General features: G+C 41.2%; 1 protein-coding gene across 2 annotated transcripts; it reads right to left on the bottom strand.

The window, feature by feature from the left end:
* Positions 1–7,912: 7,912 nt before the first annotated feature.
* Positions 7,913–14,926, bottom strand: nr2f2 (nuclear receptor subfamily 2, group F, member 2). Of its 2 annotated transcripts, none has more exons than XM_041795122.1 (3): positions 13,703–14,926; positions 12,292–12,837; positions 7,913–10,365 (listed from the first exon to the last, which is right to left on the bottom strand). In XM_041795122.1, exons 1-3 carry the CDS (start codon positions 14,154–14,156, stop codon positions 10,091–10,093), a joined length of 1,275 nt encoding a protein of 424 aa, XP_041651056.1. In that variant the 5' UTR covers positions 14,157–14,926; the 3' UTR covers positions 7,913–10,090. The 2 variants fall into 2 exon arrangements, with proteins under 2 accessions (XP_041651056.1, XP_041651057.1); XM_041795123.1 differs by having other exon boundaries at positions 12,292–12,819; positions 13,703–14,923.
* Between the last annotated feature and the right edge of the window lie 7,910 nt (positions 14,927–22,836).

The following is a 22,836-nucleotide window of genomic DNA, read 5'->3' as shown; positions in this document are numbered from 1 at the left end:
AGTGTTTATTATGTGCATACACACAGAACCTCCCATATAGTGCACACCTCAAAGTCTTTTAACAAACGTGGTGCAAAAAGGAAAAAGAAGCCATTACTGGTGCCTTTCTCTTATTTATTGCACACAAATTATCATAAAAACATCTATATTTTATTTCTAGGAGAAAATTCAAATGATAAGACACAAAGAGGTTGTATTTTTCTTATTTTTGTGAACCATGAAATAATTAAGTTCCAGTGATAAACTTGATTACAGAAAGTATTGCATCAAGGTTTGATTTCTGCCTTGCATTTGCATTCTTTCCTAAAGTGAAGTTATTTCAAAGTCAAAACAAAAATAAATACACAATTAAAATCACAAAGACTCCACTGAAAAAGCATAAAAAATCCTCACAGTGGTGCATGAATCTAAATGTGCATCATTGTCTGATAACACACTTTAAAACTGGTGATCGGCAGACACATACATGTTTTAAAGTAGCACTTACATTTAAACACACTCTCCCATGTTGTGAGATTATAAATATCCACACCACAACAAAATTACCTGAACAAAAGCATGTGTTCTTATGTGCAGTTTGTGTTGCTTTCATTGTGGCAGCTCTTCCTCCATCACTGGGAGTGCAGGGTCTGCAGGAGCCTCCCTCTCTGGAAATGAGACTGCAGGCTCTATCATTAGATCGGATGGCAAGTCTTTATGCAAAGTGTTTTGCATAATTACATACCAAAGCCAGAATAGCCACCCTCAAATTTTATGGGTCACAAAGCATCAACAATTGCCGCATTATTGTCCACCAAAGTCCAGCCCCACCAATGACAAGAGAGCAGAAAAAAAAGGAGAAGAAGAAGAAGAAGAGAAAGAACTGCTCTGCCTAATCTAAGCTGGGGAGATTGAATTTTCCTCCCAATAAAAAGTAAAGAAGATTATTGCCAAACTGACAACTTGTTTACATATAGTTGGAGAGTTCAGAGGATTGGCCAAGGCTTCAAGGAGCTGGTGCAGAGTCTTGAGAATCAATCCCAAACCTGAAGAGAAATTATATTTAAAGTTTTTAATTTGAATTTGAACACTTTTAGTGTGATTTCATTTGTTTTATTCATTTTAAATGGTGTTTAAGTAGTTGCAAATAAGCAACAACAAAATTAAAGTTAAAAAAAAAAATCAGTGCATGTGGACTACAGTTACTATAGTCATTAGTCCCAGTATTGGTGATCATTATAAAAGATGTTTTATTTAAAATGAGAAGCCTGCAGAGAGCTTCGTTTCAGCATCCTCCACTTTAATGTCCAACGTCATAGACGGTCGTATCAGTGTTCAGTTTGAGAAACTTTGAAGACTGGAAATTTATTCTTTTTTTTGTCTGTAGTGAAAAAAGGAAAAATATAGAATTTTAAAAAACAGTTTTTGTTAATTAGCCGATTTTCTTCATTTATTAATTATTGCACATTTTGACCTTAACGAATGTGGAGCACGTGATATCAGATGTTTCAGAATTATTTAATTTATTTCACGCTTATTCGGAGGAGAAACTAACTATATGGAAAAACCTACTGAGGAAAAAAAAATAAAAAAAAGACCAAGTTTAGCATCAGATATTTTCAAAATCAAATCGTCATGTTTGACAGTTTCCTTTGAGCCGCGTTGAACAGGCCGCAGGCACCGAGCAGACAGGCCGCCCCGCTGAACCACATACATTAAATCATTATAATAAAATTATTTCTTTATTTATTAAACCCGAATTAGAACACCGTGAGAGCAGAGCGCGCGCTCGGTTATAAAAACACGCTGTTTAAGTACGACAACGTGGGGAGCGTCAGTGAGAGAAAAAAAACAGGTATTTGAAAACGATAATGAGGTGTCCGTTCTTAAAAAAAAACTGGAAAAAAATGTGCCTATGTGGCACAGGGATATTTTAGAGTTTTGAAAATAGCACACTTTTTTAATACAATAATTTTTTCTTTTAAAATCGAATGAACTCCCATAATTACGACGGCCCTGAAGGTTGCACCCATGATGTCTTTATTGACAAAGAAGTCATCTGAACTCCACTTTCTGAAAATCTACCGTGTCTCTTTTTGTTTCCATAATATTTTTTTTTTTCATTAGTACGCATCATTTCTTTTAATTTAAACGAACAAGTATTAACATGTTTATTTCTTTAGGGTAAAGCTTATTAAAAGTCCATTTCAAGTGTCTTTAAAACATTTTTAATTCCCAGCTCTCTGTGTGTCTCAGGAGAAACCACACAACTGCCACTTTGTTTAATTTTTAGTAAAATAATTTAACTGTTTTCTTTGGTAGAAGTGTTGAAATAGAAATGATGAGAGAAGTACAACAGAGTGAGTGTGAGTGAGAGCAGCGGATCACAGCTGAGGTGAAAGGTGCAGAACAGCGCCATCTCGCTGCAGCGGACAGATCTTCCTCTCCACTTTTCCTTTTTTCCTCCCCTCTCCTCCTGCTGCTGAGACCCTCCGTGAAGATTTGTCCTCTCATAAGGTTGACCGGTTTCTGTGTGCATAGCCAGCTCTGACAACAGCCCGCACGCTGCTGTCTTTTGGCGGCCAGCAGTCCTCTGTGTTATCGCTGTTCATTAGTGCAGGGGGTCCCGGAGTGGGGCGCGGACCTGAGGGGGTCACCAAGCGAAGGAGGGAGGAACTTGAGAAGTATACTGTCATTTCACCGCAACAAAATGATCACAGTCAAACATGTAGGCTACACTAGTGTCCAATCTGCGGTCCTGGGACGCTGGAGGGTCACAGGGGGAGATAGAGCAGGGTCCTTGGAAAAATCAGGGGAATCCTTTTATTTCTCTGCTGGCTCGAGATTGGTTTGCGAATTTACAAGATGTTTAAATTTGGGGATGTTGATCCTGGATTTCTGCTATCTGCAGTTTATGGGCAGTGTTTGTGTGTAAAACCCCAGCAAGCAGCAGGAAATGTCAGATATGGGTCCCCGGGACAAAAAGAAATCTCTTCAACAGGGGCTGTGAGGCGTCTGTGCCGGATGTTGTTGACATAAAAAGGTGTGAAGAAGACATAGGAACACTTAATGCCTTTAAAATGTATCTAACATTGGTTTTTTACAACTAATGATTGGGATTTTTTTCCCAATAAGGGGCCTCTCTTCAACAGATCGCGATAACAGGACGGAGAAAGTAAGTCAAGCGCATTGGAGGTGTCGAGTTTTCATTAAAGCTGGAGGGTCACCATGAAAGTTTTTTCCCAGCATTCACTTTGTCCAAAAGGGTTATTTCTCTTCATATTAATCTGAAATAATTTTATCGGTCCTAAAAAAGTAAAGGAAATAAAAATGTAAATAATTACCTCAGCCAAGGGGGGTAAATGAAACTAAATTACGCGTTATCCAGATTTAACACGATTGTATTTTCATGCCTGTTTTGCGCATTGTACCCGTATGATGCCCAGATATGAACGCTGTGTATGCGCAACTGACTGCACCGAGGAGAGAACATCAAGATTCACCTGCAGCAGCAGGGACATGAAGAATACTTCACGGCCCTTAGCTCCTCATGGAAACACTTCTAAGGAGAAATAGGTTATTTTGGAATGGATGGCATAAAAAAAAGCAGTAAATGCACTGAAAGAGTTTTCTAATCATTTTAAGTAAAAATTAATCCACTTCGCCTTTCTTCACCTGTGGAATATGTGAACGTGTAGGCTTGTTGTTTGTGGTAAAATGATGTTGATGATAATAGGATGGGATGCTGGTGATGATGATGGTGATGAAGGCTGGACGAGACACAACGCTCAGGGTGTGAGATTTTTGTCTTCTTTTTGTTAAAGCACCTTCAGTCTACCACCAGCATGGAGCAGAATTACGCCAAATTAATTTCACAGTTTGGAGCAGCTTTGCCAAGTGCGTGTTTGAAGTTTCGGCACACACACACGCACCCCCACGCACAGACAGACAGATATACACTCACACATGATTGTCTGTGAGGAGAATTTGCAGGTTGGGAAATGAAGAGGGTTGGGGGGGGGGGGGACTCCAAGAGCGGCGCGTGAAGGCCGAGCCCGTGCGGGGCATGGGGCAGGCCTGAGCGCCAAAATAATGCAAACAATATTTCACATTTATCTTAAACACATTTTGTGGCATTTTAAATAAACACAAGCTTATCCAGTTTTTTCTCTAAATCATCACAGAAGCAGGCGTCATCATCTTCAGCATCCTTTTCATTATCGTCACCATTTGTGGCTTCAGTTACGCACACGCGTATAAGCAGGTGCGCACCTTTACGCACACTTAGACTAGAAGAAAACAGGCTTGCGCTGCATGCATTGTTAATAAAGATAACTCCCAGCCTTTTCTCAATAACTAACACAGACACAGTGGCACACACCCACGCCGAGGGGCCTCCAGACCACGCACGTGCTCCCTAACCTAATGCGTGCGTAAAAGCTGACTTGTAGTCACATTCAGGCTCCTTCTCCCAAACGACTCAAGAGTGACGCGCCTGTAACATTAATGCTACGACCCCTGGAACACTGACAATCACTGCGGTGCACCTAATGGGGATCTTAATAAAGTATCTATGTACCCCAAGTAACAAATCAATACAAGATGTAGGCCCGTATCGACCAATACCTATGAAGTAGCCCTGATGAAATAATGCGTGAGGGTTTGGGGAGGCTGAGGGGGCCGTCTAATATCCAGGAGAGTGTTTGCGGTCTCTGGCTCAGAGCTCATGCCCGTCTTCTTCCCCTCTGTGTGTGTCTGTGAGTGTGTGATCGTAGACATTAAGACAAATCAAACTGCAGCAGCCTTCAGAAGGTGCTGTCTGTGTCTGCCTGGTTTGAACCACTGGGTTTCCCACCCACTTGCCCACTTCTCCGTGACAGTTTTGTCCTCCTTCCCCTATGAATACTTTATGTTCGAGGAAAAAAACGATACACTTTAAGCGCCAGTCAGGCTCTCTCTGTGTCCAAACATTAGCTTGCGATCAGATTTATTTGGCATTAGAGCTATCATAGAAAATATGGGCTGCTCCACTGGCATTGAAACAGGCTCCCTGTGCGCGCGCTTGGGTTGAAAGAAAAAACTGAAATAGCCTTCTAAAAATGGGTGGAAAATTCAACATGGGGTATATTCACACCAGCTCCACAAAGCTGCATTTTTAATCTATCCCCTATTTATATCAGCTCAAAGCACTGCGCCCCTCTGCAAATCCTGGCACTACTTTTTTCCTTTGCTTTTTTTCACATGAACTTTGCCATGTTGGTGTTGATTGGCCCTTGTTCCTACTTTCCCCTCTATTTCTCTTATTTTACTAACAACAAATGAGAACTCAGTAGGAAAAGTTTGGTTAAATTGCACAATCAGAAATTGTATTGTCCTTGTTTATATGAGCCGTGACAAATATGTTTCATATATTATTCTGTGTACCACATGGCCTGTGGAGGTTCAAGGCAGAGTCTCTAATATGGTTTCCTATGACGCAATCTAAAGCGCTTATTTTGCCATATTTTTGCGCAATAATTTAGTGTCACTGCACGTGCGTAAAACTCCAGATAATTCCCGGGTCATCCTTCACAATTTAAAACCATCCTGACAAAAATCCTCGAAGTAAAGCCCTAACTGTTCCTGAAAAGCCCTGCTCCCTCTGATCATGTTTGACTCTCCAACATCACATTTCTCCTGCAGGCAGAGGTGGCCAGTGGCCGCACACTACACCTCCTCATTCGCACAGACAGACAGACAGTCGCAGTGGGATGCGGGCTGGATGACAGGTGCTTAAAACACACATTACTTGTAAAGTTACAGCCTTAATAGCAGCCGGCAGCTGCTGTCTTGCTTGTCTGAGGAGGCGCCTGCGTGTGCAGCGCTGGTCGCCCTTTTCTCCCTTTGTGCTAAAGTGAGCTGAGGTCTCCGAGGTCTGAGAGGCTACAGTTCCAGGGATAGCGGGTAGATGGCACAATTTTCTTACATTTATGGGCAGAATGCAGGAAGCCTGGTGCACTAAGTAGGCGTGAGAGGCAGTGTGTGTTTAAAAGGAGAGGGATAAAGTGGAAGAATGTTCAGAAAATTAGGGGGAAAGTATCAAAGCAGACCCAAAAAGTGAATCATCACTGAAACTCTGATTAAAAACAACACTAATGATGTGTTTTTTTTTAAAGCATGTACACTAACATCAGGAACAGGTGTCCCATAGTGCTTTGCGTTTCACTTATATGATACATTGTAAATGAGCTGCTGTGCTTCATCCTACACATGCAATAAAGCGCATGCTATATGGGCTAATTTGTCATAGTGATAGTGCCAAGGTGCAAATAATGTGCATATTTATTGCTTAAATATGCCGCTGCGTGTATGTGCGTGCATGTGAGCGCACATGTATGTTTGAGCGCGAGAGGGCTACCCATATTCTTATCTTATTAAACAAATAGCTCCACTAATAGTGTGAGCCCTGGATCACTTCTCAGCTTCAGCGTGTAAACCCAAACAAACGTCAACCAGCACTCTACTGTACACACACTGGACTTAAAAAAAAAAAAAAAATAGAGGGGTTGTACGGCTACCAGCTTGTGTCAAAAAGTTCTCACGTCACACAGACGTAAATAAAAATGACGTCGCGGCGAGTTCCAGCTCATTAGCTTACTGTACAATGCTAATAAATGAGAGGAAACACAAATTATGAGGGATGAGCGTTTACATGACGCCTTTTCGAGTGAAATATGACTCGTAGGAAACAGAATTGAAGCTTTTGTGCTAGTTTTTGAGTATTTTTTACTCTTTTACACTTAGCTAAAACCGCCGCATGCTCTTATTTTGAAAGCTCGTGAAGCTAGCTTTGAATTGTACTGTTATTTTAAAGGACATTCTTGGAGTCACACCGGCTCTCTGTTGATAATGTGTATACTGTGATGCTCATCCTTAATTATCTTTATGGAGCTCTGTGTGATATACCCTCAGAGACAGTTTTCTCGGACAGGCAGTGAAAGCATCACTGCGAGGATAAATAACGCTTTCAGCAAAAGGAGGGAGAAGAAGCCGGGGATAAAAGACCATCAGCATCACATCATAATCATCATTTTCATTATTACCAACAGCAACAGAACCACAAGAGCACACACTCACATGTATTACACAAATATACACACATACAGCAGCAGCAGAAAGCGTGATGATGTTTGCTTCCTTAGCATCCTGATTAAGCCTCCATACAACACGGTTAATTGTATTTCAGGCCTAACCCTCAACTAAGCCAATACTACTAATAATTACTGATAGGTCAAAGGTTTAGAGTGGCACAACAGCACGCGCGGGAATAACTGGCGTTCAAAGAAATCATATGCACTTCTTTGATAATCATTAAGTACTAAAGATTGAAATTTGTAGCAATTTTTGTTTGGTTTATTGGACATAAACGCATAAGAGACGCAAGGAGCATGCACAATATTACAAAAAAGCAGTTGCATTATAGAGCATGTTACTTCTCCTTCAGTATAATAATATTTAGATTATTTGGATACCTCTATTTATGAATGAATTCATCCTATTAATATTAATGTGCGCGTAAAGGTGAGGCTTATTGCGCATAAGGCGGCGAGGAAGCTGAGTTAGGTATTTCTGCACCCTAAGGTGCATGTTTTTCTACATGAAGGAGGGTCTGCTGTTATTAAATGTTATTATCTGTATCTTATTTTGAAGTTCTCCTATAAATGACTGATCGGCGTTTTTCTACTAAATAATCCTAACCTCGTGACTAAAAGTGAAGCGGGCCTGTTGGCTGATTGATTAATTATTTTGTAATCCATTAATTACTTTCATGGGCCAAAAGGGCAACATCCTGCCACAGCAAGTTGACTCCAGTCCCCACACACAGCACACACAAACACACAAGGACAAGTTCACACGCACATTGGCGAAGTAGAAAATAAAAACATGGAAAAACTTGTGTTTTCAAATTCATAAATTATAATTTAATACCAAGAACAAATTTACAGCAGAATGCTTGTTTACAATAAGCTAACACAAACAAACAAGAATTGTGTTCAACTATAAACTTTCACACACACTCACATATATCACTTGCAATTAATAATAATAATAATCATAAAAAAAGTATCTATACGTTATCAATACCCTGCAGTCATATATTTTTATATATTTATATAAAAACGTGGGTCAGTTTAAACTGTTCATAATTACAATCATGTATCATTCTCTGGTCCATATGTGGCTCCGCACAGCCAAAGATCAGTGTTCAATCAGTGATCCCTTTTAATTCAACCACAGCGTGCTGTTTCTGTGTGTGGCGAAGAAAAGCCTCAAAACAAGGACGAAATTGCTTCCAAACTCACGCGCACACACTCTCACTCTCGCACACGCGCGCGCACACTCACACCACAACGGCACCTGTCAAAGAGCAAAAGGAGCAATAACACTAAAGTTAAAATATCAACTCCTTTTTTTTTTTAATCCAAACCTGCTCACCCTGTTTAAGTCTGTAGCCTAATAATGAACGCTCGTTTCTTTTCTTTTTCGTTTCTTTAAATACAAGGGCTAGTGTACTGAATGCACAGATTATATCTATACAGTCAAAAAAGAGAGAGAGAGAGAGAGAGAGAGAGAGAGAGAGAAAACATTTACATTTATATATCAAAGGTAAAATAGGTTAGCGACCTGTGGCCATGCATTCACAGTCTAAATATACATGAAAAAGAAAACATTTGTAGTAATATGTATATACATTAAAAACAGAACTTTCAGTGCTACTAGCTAAGTCTGCCACTCAATTTTGAAGACGTTGTATTACCGAGAGAAAAAAATGGCAACCACAGATTTTTCTTAATCACATATACTTTGTATAAAGGAAAAAACTCGTTGAAAATGAATTGACCTATATTTACAAGAATACTGCCTCTAATCAGCGTTTGTCACGTGAAATAACACGACTCAAGTTTCATATCTAATTGTGTTGTTCCCCCCCAAAAAAACACGTCGTGCAGGCCTACTTTAACAACGTTTGGATAAGAAATCACATCATGCTTGTCAGGCACTTAATGCTTGAAGTGAATAAAGGGTGACATTTCAGGGACGCTTTAATAATACTGCTATTAAACACTACTCCGGCTATAGGCTTCAAACTTTAGGACCACTGACCTCAGCAGATTCTTTTCAAGAAGTCAGGTAGGATTTCAGTGCAGTTTGGATCACTGCGCACGCTCTTTACGCGCATTTTACGCATCAAGAGCAACAGCAGGCTACTTGTTGGATTTTATTTTTATTGTATCCAATTAGGGGGCTGTTTCTACATGAAATGGGGGAAGACTTTCCAGCAAATCCTTTGGAAAATAAAATTACTAAAACAAATTAATAATAAATATTTCCGCTGGGTCATAAAGTTGAACATGGACTCCAAAAACTCCCTCATGGTGTTGGTCATCCTAACAATATAAGTGCGCTTGCAGCATCAAGCCTAGTGTATAAGCCTATATTCCTATTGCTGTGGTTTTAATTCTTTTTAGAATGTTTTTTAAAACATTATTTCACCTTTCAAACAAAACAAAATCATTGTCTTAGAAAATAACACCACCTGTACTACAGAAATCACATAGGCCGGTTTGGAACCAGAAAGGAGGAACAAAGAAAGTACAAAACACAGCTATACATGGACACAGGACAAGTCATTTTGAGAAAAGAAAAAATTCTTATTTTCCCTTTCTCCAGTTTTTTTTTTTCTTTTTTTACCCAAATTATCGTTTTTAAATGCACTTAATACTTAAATTTTCCTTACAAGGATCAACAAAAATCCCCTCGTTTCCCCCTCATATTCTTCTTTCATTAAAAAAATGAATCGAAGCAGGTTGTTCTGGGAGCTTGTTTCTGCCATTTTGAAAGTTCAGTGGATGTCTCAATTTTTTGGGGAGTACTGGGGGGAAATTCACAGTCATTTACGTCAAAGTCTTTCTTCATGAAAGCCAGCCCCGTGTAACAGCCGGTTGCTTTTTTTTTTATTCCTTCCACAAAAGCAGCTATAATCATTGTAGTCTCGCAGACCCCCCCCTCCCCTCCTCATCCCCCTCCCCTTCCCCAGCCCCACCTTTTGTTTGTTCGTCTCCTTCTTGGTTTACTGAATTGACATGTAAGGCCAGTTAAAACTGCTCCCCGACAGCAACATATCCCTGATGAGAGTTTCAATGGGGGTTTTACCTACCAATCGGACGAAAAATAACTGTTCTATGACCGAGGAAGAGACTGTGCGGAGGGAAGGCAAGCGGAGTAACAACTTCCCAAAGCGTGTGGGCTGGTTGGGGTACTGGCTCCGGACATATTCCTCCAGGGCGCACTGGGACTTCTCCTGCAAACTTTCCACATGGGCCACATCTGAGAGGCCGCAAGCATCTGAGAGGGGGGGAAAGCAAATAAACATTAATAAAAAAGTGTCTCCCACAAGGAGGCTTTCCTACTCTGTGCTGATTTACAGGCGACAACTGACAGACCTTTTTAAAGCAAACATTCTGGGGAAATTATTCTTGTAATAATTTAAAGTGGGGATTATTCATCTCTGGGTTATCATCATGGATAAATAAAGAGAATATTATTTCAAAAATAATACCCTAGGACTGTGGAATAGAAGCTTCTAATAATTATAGCAGCATTACGCATAGCTTTACGCACGGTTCCATACTTTTATGATGGATTATTTTGCCCTGAAATTATAAGACATTTCATGGTTGATAATCTGCAAATATGACAAGAATATTATCAATAAAAATAATAAAAACAAAACAAGAACTCTTGTTTAGTCACAGTCACCAAACACAGAAATTTGAGCACCATCTTCCTCATTTCTACCGCCATTACAACCCGCGTATTTCCCTCGATAAAGCCACTTAAAAGTGAGCTAAATAATTAAGCATATTCATAGCCAAAGCCTGCGTTTTAAAACGGGGCCTGTCTCTCAAACAGTCAGAGGAGGCAGAGCGAGGAGGAGAGGAGGGGGAGGGAGAGAGAGAGAGAGAGAGAGGGAAAGACAGGGAGACCTACTGACCTTTAGTGAGCAGAGATTTAGCTCGGAAAAAAGGGCCCATAGCCTACGGAGTTGCCGTCATACTACACCACCAGAGACGCATAATCACTATCTGTGCTGCTGCGTGTGGGCGGCTGCTGATTATGTGCCAAAAAAACGCTTGTTCGCGCGTTGGTTAAGTTTGTAAAGTTTATGCATGACAACAACCAAAAACCACCAGAGTAGCAGAAGGCGTGTCATTCAAGCTGCAGCGCACAGCTCGTGTTCAAGCCTCCAAGAAGTCCAGGTACGAGGAGGACACATTTAAACATGGCTGCTTTTGGAATAAAATCACCTGTGATGTGATTAATAATGAAGAATAGAGCGAGCCAACGCTGCAGGAGCTCCAGAGGCTGTTTGCACACAAGTGTGGTGTCACGTTAAAGACATTCCCACCATGGAGTGAAACCTTAAATCAAATCCACGCTTTGTTTTTATTTCCCCCCATAACGCAGCAGCTAATGTAACTAAATAGCAGCGTGGTTTGGGTCATGACCTAGATCTGAAGCAGGTCCAGAGACGCACAGAATATTTCTGCAGACAGAAATGAAAGCCGCCCCTCTTGTCACTCCTCACAGGGCCTATATCACACACAGCAGTGTTAGTGTGACATATCTGCTATTACAGGGTGCGTATGTTTTTGTTTTTTTTTTTCTCGGGCACGTGAGTGATCCCCAAATGACACGAGGAGCACTAGAACCTGCGCTTTGCTTTTACTGTGCGCAAATGGCACATTAGGCTTGTCTTTCTTTTTTCCCCTCTTCCCCTCCCCCTCGGAGCCTGACATCATTTATATCTGTCATCCCTACAAACAAGACGTGGGGTTTACATGCACTGATAAATGGTGGAAAAAATATTCTAAGTGTACCAAGCTATTGGGTCATTTTTGAAAGTGTGTGGGCAGCGTCACTGAGGAAATAATTATGAATTAATTTTGCTCCTGATTGTGTTCTAATGTTGCTGCACCTTCCTGTGTTTTTGTTGCCAATTTAATTAAAAAATCTCATGCGTGGTCATGCTACGACTTCCACTCTATCCCAGGGAATGTGTCTGATAAATCAGTTGATTAATTTGATAATTCACTAGCCTGGAGCATGTGACGTGGACGCAGCATTTAGGTGAACGTTTAAGCAGGGTGTTTTCCTGTCAACCTCCAGCCAGAGCAGATAAATATTTAGGTCAGGGTTGTTTTAGCTGATGTCACTGTGCATGTGAGGGTGCATTCACTAAACTTGGAGTGTGCTCGCCTTTCGTCTTACCTGTGGTGAAGAGCACAATTGCCTTTAAGCAGCTATATTCAGCAGAGTCAACGTGCAAAGCTTTGAGCTTCTCCACTTGTTCCTGGAAGATCCTAATGTGGTCCATAAAGGCCACCACTCTGTCCGCGGACATGGGGGAGGCGTGCAGGCCAGCCGCCGCCAGGAGAGGAGCCACATGCAGGGGCATGGAGCACTGCGCCGCGTTCAGCACAAATAACTCACTCCACGTCAACCTCAGCAGAGCCACCTGGTCTGTGATCTGCAGGTCTGGAAAGAAGGGAATATTCCTGGCCCACTCCACGGCGCTGAACAGCATCCTGGCTGCTAGTTCACAAATGTTCTCGATGCCCATGATGTTGTTGGGCTGCATGCATTGGCTGCCATACCGGGACGTCGGGTAGGGCTCCGCTCTCAGCAGAAGAGAGATATATCCGGATAAGTAGGAATGGCAGTGCAGTGGGTCTCCATTTGTCAAGGCGAACTGACCGTGGTGTGGCTGTGTGGGTGGCACCCGTCCCCTTTGCACGGCTGCAGTAAAAAGAGAAACTGCAGATATTGAAGCCTGAATTCTACAAAACATCACACAGTCACAACAAAGCAGGCTGGGAAATATGAGATTAAATATTCTGAGGCATCAATCATGAGCTGTAGTAAATACATGACATCAAAACACATCCACGCACACACACATGATATTAGTGCAGGGTAAATATTACAGTGGGCTTGTTATGAATGGTGGCACAGAGAGCATTTAAAGACGCCATGCCTATGTTAGCTTTAAAATGATGATATTCGGCTACAGCAACATGAGCTGGCTGTGAAGGAACACAAAGAGGGCAAGGGAGACCTTGCATGTTTAACCCTTAACCTACTTAGCAATTCATCTCCTTTTACCATACATGCGGGCCTATGTTTTACACCAATATTCAGAGAATTTCCCCAGCTTCTCAGAAGCCTTTGTGCGCATTATTAAGGCTTGGAGTCCAGCTTTAGAAGAGGACATGCGGGCTGGGATGTGGAGATGTAGCCTGAACACGCTATCTCTTAATTCGATCCTCGCCATAATAGCGCAGGAGGCTGTGTTGTAGCACACATGTATCACAGCTAAATCTAAATTCGATAGCTGCTGCATGCTCATAGCTCGGATCTTTTTGGTTAAAATGCAGAGCTGTGACACGCCGGAGCTGTTTACAATAACGCAGCGCTAAAATAAAAGGAAGCTCCGGCGAGCCCCGTCTCCTGCTCAGCAGAGAGCCGCTCCATGGCGCTCTGCAGCCGCACAGCCGAGCAGGCAGCAGTCGGGGGGGAGACAACAGCAGGCTATGTAAGGGGAGGGGGATATTCATGGTTCATATCTGGAAGAATAAAACGCACAAACACACAGAAGAATAAGAAAACGAAGTCCCAATACCTTCCCGTCTCATGCCGACTTTAAGGCATTTTTTGAGGCGGCAGTACTGACACTGATTGCGGTGGTGTTGGTCGATTGGACAATTCCTGTTGGCACGGCATGTGTAAGTGAGGTTCCGTCGTACGCTCCGTTTGAAGAAGCTTTTGCACCCCTCGCAAGTAAACTGGCCATAGTGTTTGCCACTGGATTTATCCCCACACACCACACACTCAATGTGCTGCGGCTGCTTCTCCGACTGCTGCGACGTCTGGTTCGACGGCGTGGAGGACTGTGTGTTGTTCGGGGGTCCTTGGACCGGCGTCTGAGGGGTCGGAGGGGCGACCTGAGAGGCTGTCAGACTCAACTGGCCTGGCTGAGGGGTGGGAAGAGATAGTCCTCCTTGGGTATGCGAGGAAAGGGTGCCTTGGGTGTCAGCCACATCGTCCTGGGAGCCTCTCCACACTACCATTGCCATATCTATCAGTCAACGTAAAGAAACTTTTTGTCTGCCGTTTTGCTGTCGCGGTGGAGAATGTCTCTGGGAAACGCGGCAAACTGTGACACAAAATGTCAAATCTAGCCTACGTTGGATCCACTCCGGGAAAAAACTGTCGATTTATTGCTGTTGGAGACGCTGCGTTTTCAAAACTGATGCGATGGCGAGCTGAGTCGCTGCCTTGCGCTTAAAGGCCAAGTCCAGGGGCGCTTACAGTCAGCCATCCAGCACAGCCATGAATGGGAAAAGACAAGCTAAATATTCAAATAGCCAGCCGAGGTAGCATGGACTACTCAGAGGAGGATGGAGCAGGTTGGAGAGAGCGTGCCTGCAGCAGCATGAAACAATTGGTGAGCACACTGTAGCAGCTACTATCAAGTTCCAGTACAAGTCTTGAAGAAAATCACCAACTGGGTAAAAAAAATCGCGTCTTCTTCCTTTTCTTCCTCCTTAGGTACAGCGCCAGCAAGCGCGCGGCTCAAGCCAATGTTTTGAGAGGCTGGAATATGAAGACAACTCTCCCCAGCAAAAAAAAGCGAAAGCACTAAAACAAAAAAACAAAAAAACAGAGATCACAACCTAGAAAACCTCCTCCGTGGACTGAAAAATAATCGGAAAAAGGAGTGCGGAATCAAAGTGATCAAATATGTTAAAAAGGCGGAGGTTAGGAAGTGATTTGCGATTGGTAGGAGCCGGGCTGGCAGAATGCTTTCTCTCTGATCAGCTCACTGAGCTCTCTATATAGTGAACTTTGACACGACTGCTGCAACTTAGCACACGTTACCATGGAGATCTGCTGCCATATAAGGAAGGAGAGTGTGTTTGACTGGTCAGAGCTCAGGGACCTCCCCCTCAACCCCATTGGCTAGTCGGCACTTGTGCTACTTGGTACCTTGCCAGAGCCAGCATGGAGGTCGAGAGGGCCGCTTGGTCCTAAAAGGAGACGAGTTTTTCCGGAAAAAGGAATCATTTCTAGTCACTCTATAAACACAGAATATACTCTGTTATCACATGCACGCCCAGTGGAGAATAAACAATTACAGTAGGAAAAATACTTCAGCTTAGTGCATTTTTCCGGACATTATTTCATCAGAAATGCGCAAAAACACGCACGGGTGCACCTTCATGACCCCATTCGTGCTTTTTATAATAAAGCTGATCATCTTTTAAGGCTTTATCCTGTATTTTTACATGCAAAAGTATGGAGACATACATTAAAAAGACTGAGAAAAAGAGGCTGCACGTTAAGCCAAATTACGCACACGCACATACATATTATAACTGCACAAATAACCACATTAAGACCTGTTTGGTCCATACATTTGGGTGAACATGAGAATAAAGCAAACACTCCTCTTGTAATCTATATGCAAAAGCTAATTCACCTATAATCGATTTTAATGAGAGCAGGTAGCATCCACAAGCATCCACACTTCTAATAAAAATGTTATGATAGGCTCCTAACATCATGTGGGATAATCCCTCCAGCATGGACACACTCACACGGATCCCTCCACCAGCAGCACAGGTCACAAAGGCCAAACGTGGGTGCCACAAGCCAGAGCTGTGTCGTCATGTGGTCAGCACGTGAAATGACTGTACAGCTTTAAATAGGGGGAGTGCATTTAAAGATGTCACACCAGGTCAGATGGCATGGCCTTCACACTGAGGTTAAAGCAGAGACCCCTTACAAAGACTACATGATGATGTTTACTTAATCTGCAGGTAACGCACACGTTATGATAATAATAAACACTGAGAATGATGCCAGGTGAGTTAATCGTTTTTAGGCAGACTTCTCTGCATGTCCTAAGGCGATCAAAGTTGAGGTGCAGGTAAAACTTGAGCATACACATGAACCTTAAAGCCAGAGCTGTGTGTTAGTGTCAGCACAGAGCAGCAGCAGCAGCAGCAGCATGCATTGTCCCAGGATGTATGACAGTATATGGGTGCCCCCTAGCGTATGAAGTTTCTCTGCTCCCAATAAGATTCAATTTAGAGGAGCCATCCGACACGGAAACTGCTTCAGTCTCGTCTCCCGCATCGAGCAAACTAACGAGCACCATTTTAAACTGATGACTGTTTGTTTAAATTCCGCTGTACATGACTTGGACGGCGGAGCTTTGACAGTTGCCAAAGTTGGATTTACTTTTTCGCCACTTCAGACAGTTCCCAGCGGTGGTATTTAGACCAATTATGTCTTTATTCGAAAACAAATGAGCCAATTATATTTTGTCTGCATGACTATTTTCCCGGTTTTATTTACAGATCGCGAGAACATGGAGAGTCTGTAAATAAAAATACTGCGTGTAGTACCGAGGCTGCAGCTTTGCATCAATCGGTGAGTACATTTTGCACTTTATTAGCTGTAATCAGTAGAGTAGCTGTGATTTTCATGTGAATATGAATTAAATAGAATCTAAAGAAGCAAGCAGGCGTAGTAACAGGCACGGGTTAGCGCACATAGAACATATAGAAACGTACATGTGCCATATTTCTGCAGTGCGCACTGAATACGCGTCTGTGTCCGCCTTTATATCGAAATCAAACGATCACAGAAAGCTCATGTAGTTTGCAAATAGTCATTCACAAAGTGAACTGATAGTGATATGAGACAGGAGGCTGTATTCTCATAAACCTACCAAATGCATATGCTGCTGATTCGTCCGTAGCGGGATGCATCTTCTCTCTCTCTCTCCCTCTCTGTGTTATTCAGAATATATTTAGTCTTCTGTTTTTCGACACAGTGCTCAGACTGAACCTGGCAAAGCGTCCTCTCCAACAGACGGGATCAAACACAAAAAAAGAAGCACGATGTTTATTGGAAAACTGCAAATGTCTGATCATGCAAAAACTTTGGAGAGCCGAAACCATGCAGCAACTGCTTCACGTTATGTGTTGTTGAGGCGAGAAATTGGAAATATAAGTTGACGTGTCGTCCGAGCAGAATCACATTAGACTGGCTGTGGAAATGATAAGTAGGCTTCAGAGCGCGCAGAGCTCCTGTGCGCCTTTTCTCTCCTACAGTAATGTGGTGAAAACGCGCTCGCACGCCGCTGCTTTGTGTGGGCTACACAGGAGAGAGGGAGGGGTGCAGCCACACAGACACCTGTCTTTAAGGGTGGCGAGCAGCTTTATAACATCCTGATTATTAGAAATTATATGCAGATTACAAGTACAGTATGCAAGCAGACCTGGGATTACAGATTTAATTCAACATTTTCATTTATTTTAAAATTATGCTTCCAGAATTATCATCATCATCATCATCATCATCATTATTATTATTATTAAATAGTGTTTTAACATTCGTCATGTTTTAAATTTATTATAAGAGCGTAATAATATTATTTATTTTTCTTATTACCCTTCTAGCATTTAAACATAATAAAGAGAATAAAAAATGATACATTTAAAATGATACTAGCCTTAATTTACCTCGGCTGGTGGGAAAATTGCCACCATTTTTCCACGAATTATTACAGCAACACAATTGATCAGCTATCAAAGCCCACAATAGTCTTGAGCTACACTTTTTTTTTTTTTTTTATCTCCCGGGTTGAAAAGTTTCCTCCGCGTGATTTGGACTAGTTCTCCCTCCAGGCTGAAGAGAAAAGCTCCATCCACCTGCATGCACACAACAATAGCGCTGCCCAACGGGACCAGTATCGATTAAGACGAGACAGAGGATGTCGCCTGCACTAAATATTTACTGATCACACACAAATAGCTGGATCCTTAACGATTTCCCATGCTCCTGCTGGGAGAGAGGACTAAATCACTTTATTATTGTTAGTAAAACAAAGCGCACGCGCTGGAACACAGGAGTGGAGATGTGCTGATTGGAATAAGTGCCGTTAAATTAATCGATAGTGAGGAGATAATAGTTGAGATTTACGGGCATGCAGAGAAAAAAGCTTTCACTCATGAGCAGGTTCAACTGGCACGTGCACTGCAATTGGTAATTTTTCTTCAATGCCAACATGCGCGCGCGGATCAGTTAATACATATAAATCCAACAGTTTGTAGAGTAGAAGAATAAAACTATCACTGTGAGCTGGGATTCAGTTTCTTATATTAAATGTATTTTTAAAATCTTTTATGTGTTTAATCTGAAGGACAGGCGGAAATAAAGTGGCACAAACCGGTGTAAGAAGTCTAATCTTAAAAAGTAAAAGTGGTCTTTAATGTTAACTCTGACTTCATTGAGTCCTTGACGCAGATAGAGACACAGTGACCCGGGGGTCTCCGGGTTCCCGGCCTGATTAACCCTTCAGGACCCGAGCAGGAGCAAATGTTAACCAGGCTAATCAACTTCAAGAGTCTGATTGAATTAGCTCAATGTGAGATCAGCAGACATTTAAATTTAGCACTTCAAAATAAAATGAGAAAAAAGTTGGTATATTTACCTTTAATTGTCTCAATTTATATTATAATAATTATTTAAAAAACAAATCAGATACCAGCATTTATTAATAGACAATAGGTAATTAGATTATATTAATTAAATCAACCAGTACATTAGAAGATTTAAAACGCCTTTTTTAAATCCCCACCATAATAGTTTTCCTGCCTGACAGAGATCACTTGATTGATGGTGGCTGTGCCCCAAGTGTCACCACATTAGGATCTGCTGCATTGCATAATAATCTAGTGAAGGTTTTTCTGTCCCATCTCTTTACAGCAGTCTGATGTGATGCTGCTTTGTACAAAGGTGAAAAAAAAAACTAGAGCAATTACATTCAGGTCTGCTTTAGATTTAGATTCATTAAGGGGAAGAATATTTGCTGACTAAACATTATTTAAGTTTCAGGAAGTGTTGCATGGCAGGGATAATTACTATGAAATTGAAATGCATTTGAATTTTATATATATATATAAATTTGTAGTTGTTTCCAGTTTTAATGCTGTATCTGAATGGCTCCATTTAAGACTTCATACCTATATTTAGGATTCGATAAACCTTTAGAACAAAAGAAACAGTATTTAAGTTGCTTACATGATTTTTTTTAACTAGTTATTAAACTTCATTTGAAAATCACATCCTATTAATACCACAGGAGACTGGAATGCATGCTTGGTCATCTTTACTATCTATGTTTTTGCATTATGAGGAGCTAATCTAAAATGCTTACTTTTCTGTGTCGTTGTGCGCTCATGGAAACATTCAAACATGTCTTTTAAAAAGTTACTTTAGTGCTGTATGTCTCTCTCTCTCTCTCTCTCTCTCCCTCTCTCTCTGCCTGCATGCCTCAGGGGCTGCTATCTAAAAAGGCAATAGATCCCAGATAGCTCACTGTGTTCAATTTGCCAATGATAGATTATAGTGCCAATTTAAACAGATAGGGATCAATTTGTCTCAATGATCACTCTTTAGGCTGACTGCCAGCGTGCTCTTAATGTATTTGTAAATGCTGCTTGTTCAAATCACTGGTGTTAGGTTGAAAGTGATAAAAACTGTAACACAGAGATGATATGAGAAATGATAAATGATGGCTTGTTTTGGCTGCTACACAGATAGAGCATGCGTGGTGATGACTGGAGGCAGCAGCATTGTAGCAGCGGTGACCAGAAGGTCAAGGGTTTAACTGGGAGGACTTGCTGGGAAAGTCTGGGTAGGAGAATTGTGCGCTGAGTGCTCTCTAACCCTCAGGAACCACTGCTGAAGTACCCTTCGGCAAAGCAGCTTAAACCCCCATCTGTCCCAATGGAGCTGCACAGCGACCAGCAGTACAACACTGTGTCTCTTTGAGTGTGACCCACCCTCCCTTTTCTTGTAAAGAGTGGGCAGTCCACTTGCCTCACACTTTTTTTTTTCACTCCGTGTACTCAGACAGTGAAAAAGTTTGGGAGAAGACACGAGAGAGAGAGAAAGCTGCTGCAGACAGACATGGTTCACATGTGGCCCCAGAGGCAGCAGACGGTGGATTGAATTACTGTAACACAAGGTGTAATGTGGTAGCAGGGTGGATGTCAAAGGAGCGGATGTAGAGGAGGGACACTGCAGCTTTCTATCACACCTTTTAATGTTGGATTATGTGGTTGATTTTTCTCAAATTTCAGACAACTATTAATTAGCTGAACCATGTTTTCTATACTGATCGTGCTGTTAGGACGATTGTGAGATTGTTTTCTTTGTTTCAGACTTTTATAAGAAAATACTTTGAACTCCAGAATCATAGCTTTTGAAGATTTGCCAGTTAAAAATGTGCTTTAAAGTGAAATACATGAGATAATGAATAAAGCACTGCTGTTACAAATTAATATGCAGAACTGTGTTCAAATTTTAATGGTATTGCACATCACATGTATGATGAATAAAAGTTTAACATATGATGCAAGATGTGTTTAGTAATTATTCTATTAAGAGTGTTTATTTTGGGCGTTTAGATTTTAAAAATTATATTTTTAAAGTTTAACACAATTTGGTAATTTCAGCCTGTAAATAAAACTTTCTCTCTCAACCACTGGAAGTATTTTTCAGCTGCCTGAGATGCTGTTTGAATCTGTCATGATTGGCTGAAACAGTGAGAGTGCAGCTCAGTATTTGTTAAATTATTTCCTACATTACAGCAAGTTTTATAATGGTCGGTGTAATCCTATCATTTAATTAAAAAAACACTAAATTAGAAGATATTCTTTCTGAGCTAATTTAAAAAAGATAAAGTTGTAAAGAGCCTTATATTTAATCTTACTTGAGTAAAGGCAGAAATGTACAACACATTACCCTGTAGGTACACTGACTAGTTCTGGTCCCACAGACTGTAGGGTGAGAAATCAATGAATGCTTCAACAGAAGTCATGTTTCTGTAAAACAGAAAGAAAACTTTATAACCATGATCAAAACCCGCAGCCCATTAATACTGACGATGTTAACTACATCTCTGTTTCCACAGGTACTGATTCAACATCTGTGAGTGTATAATAGCACACACTGCCCTGTGAGGTATTGCCGCCACACTGATCCACATTTGATCAATGGTCCTTGTAAACTGATGGGGGAATAAAAGTGAATGGGATTTGGTTTGATCTTCATAAAAGCAATGAGTCTGAATGAAAGCGAGGGTATTTTTTTTCCCTGATGCGAAGATGACCTCAAGGTAAAAAGCCATTAAGAAACTAGAATCACTTATTCACAGGATCTCAGTTACTTAATCGTCACACGAGGACACGCAGAAGCTGCCACTACAGCTCACAACATGAGAGTCAATACTCCCCGGACGATGTCATCCGAGGCAAATCTCAAGACTTGCTCCAGTGACAATAAATTGAGGGGGTATTTGAGGAAATGTGATCGTGCCCAGAGGTTAGGAAGAGGCAGCTCTGCAATGCTTTCAGAAGAGTAAACACTTTTTTATTTTTATGAGTCCTGATTTTTGTTGTTAGCTGTGTTTAAAACTACTTTATCAGTGACGTTACGTACCACTCACAAACCTTTTTAAGAGGTTGTAATATTTGGAAGCACACTTAATAAAAGCTTCAGGGTTTGAGGAAGGCTAGAAACCAGCAGTTTTTGTCTCTTTAGTGCATGCAGTACAGAAACTTTGTATCAGAATACCACCAAAGTCTAGTTTTGAAATAAATACCATGTAGTGTGAACTGTTAAAATGCAATTTAAATAGGATGTATTAAATCCTTGTTAGGGTGCCATAAGAGCAGCAACTAAAAAGGGACTGTCTTATCTGCACCACAGTAGCATGACTGTCCTATACTGATGAATATATGTTACTCAATTTGAACTTCAAGAATAAAATACTGCACAAATCTTACCTGAGGCTGATTTTAAAATACATATTAAGACAAATGTATCTGGTATTTTAGTCCACCTGTTTATGTCACAACCTCATGACATCACAGCTTTAAAAACCTGGTTAAATTTCAAAGACAACTTATCATGTTACAATAAAAAAATAGACATGGAGGACAATAATTATACATCCTTAAATGTTAAATGTAAAAGTTGGCTTTAAGTTAGGTCAGATTAGTTTTATGTGATCTAAATTTATAGAAGGAATTGCTAAGAATAACTAGCTGCAAAGAGAAAACATTTTTTGCAAAAACTGAAATTTGAGGGTTCAGTGTGGTTAACATGGAGATGAAGTGGTGATAAAGTACTCATACAAGCTGCACACTTTGCATTAAGACCCTGTCCTGTGGCGTGTTTTTTGTACCTACATGGCATGATAAAACATGACTGTTCAAACAAATCAAAATGACTAACTAACAGAGTGCTGACATGAGAGGAGATTAATACCCCCAGAAAACACTTGTAGCTGAATCAGCTTTGGTGAATTACATTCAAAGATCTTACATCTGTTTGTGGATCAATCGGCAGGCGAGCTGTACGCAGCGATGCTGTCTGTGGAGTGCTGCAGTCAGAGCATCTGGCATGGAGACACTGGAAGGCATTAAAGCAAACAGAGAATAAAAATGAACTTATTAGCCCAGTGTAAACACTAGGCACGAGGAGAGCTACTGCATGATCACCACTGCCTTTGTACTGAAGAGCAAATGTTGTTTAACTGGTGTAATTTCCATGACAACAGCTGGCACAGCCATGTAAAACAGTCAGAATACATGGCATGTGTTGTCTGAAGTTGAGAAGGAAAAATATCTGAAGGGAAAAAAAAACAAGACAACACACTCAGTTGGTGTTGAT

This window comes from Cheilinus undulatus, linkage group 9 (assembly GCF_018320785.1).
Source record: "Cheilinus undulatus linkage group 9, ASM1832078v1, whole genome shotgun sequence".
Classification (NCBI taxonomy): domain Eukaryota; kingdom Metazoa; phylum Chordata; class Actinopteri; order Labriformes; family Labridae; genus Cheilinus; species Cheilinus undulatus.
The sequence above is the reverse complement of the archived record's forward strand: the minus strand, read 5'-3'. Positions and strand labels throughout refer to the sequence as shown.

Coding starts and splice junctions, on each gene's coding strand:
- nr2f2 (XM_041795122.1), bottom strand. CDS start 14,156: ATGGCAATGGTAGTGTGGAGAGGCTCCCAGGACGATGTGGCTGACACC. Junction 12,838..13,702: donor AGTCGGCATGAGACGGGAAG/GTATTGGGACTT, acceptor CAATATCTGCAG/TTTCTCTTTTTACTGCAGCC. Junction 10,366..12,291: donor AATTGTGCTCTTCACCACAG/GTAAGACGAAAG, acceptor CCCCCCTCTCAG/ATGCTTGCGGCCTCTCAGAT.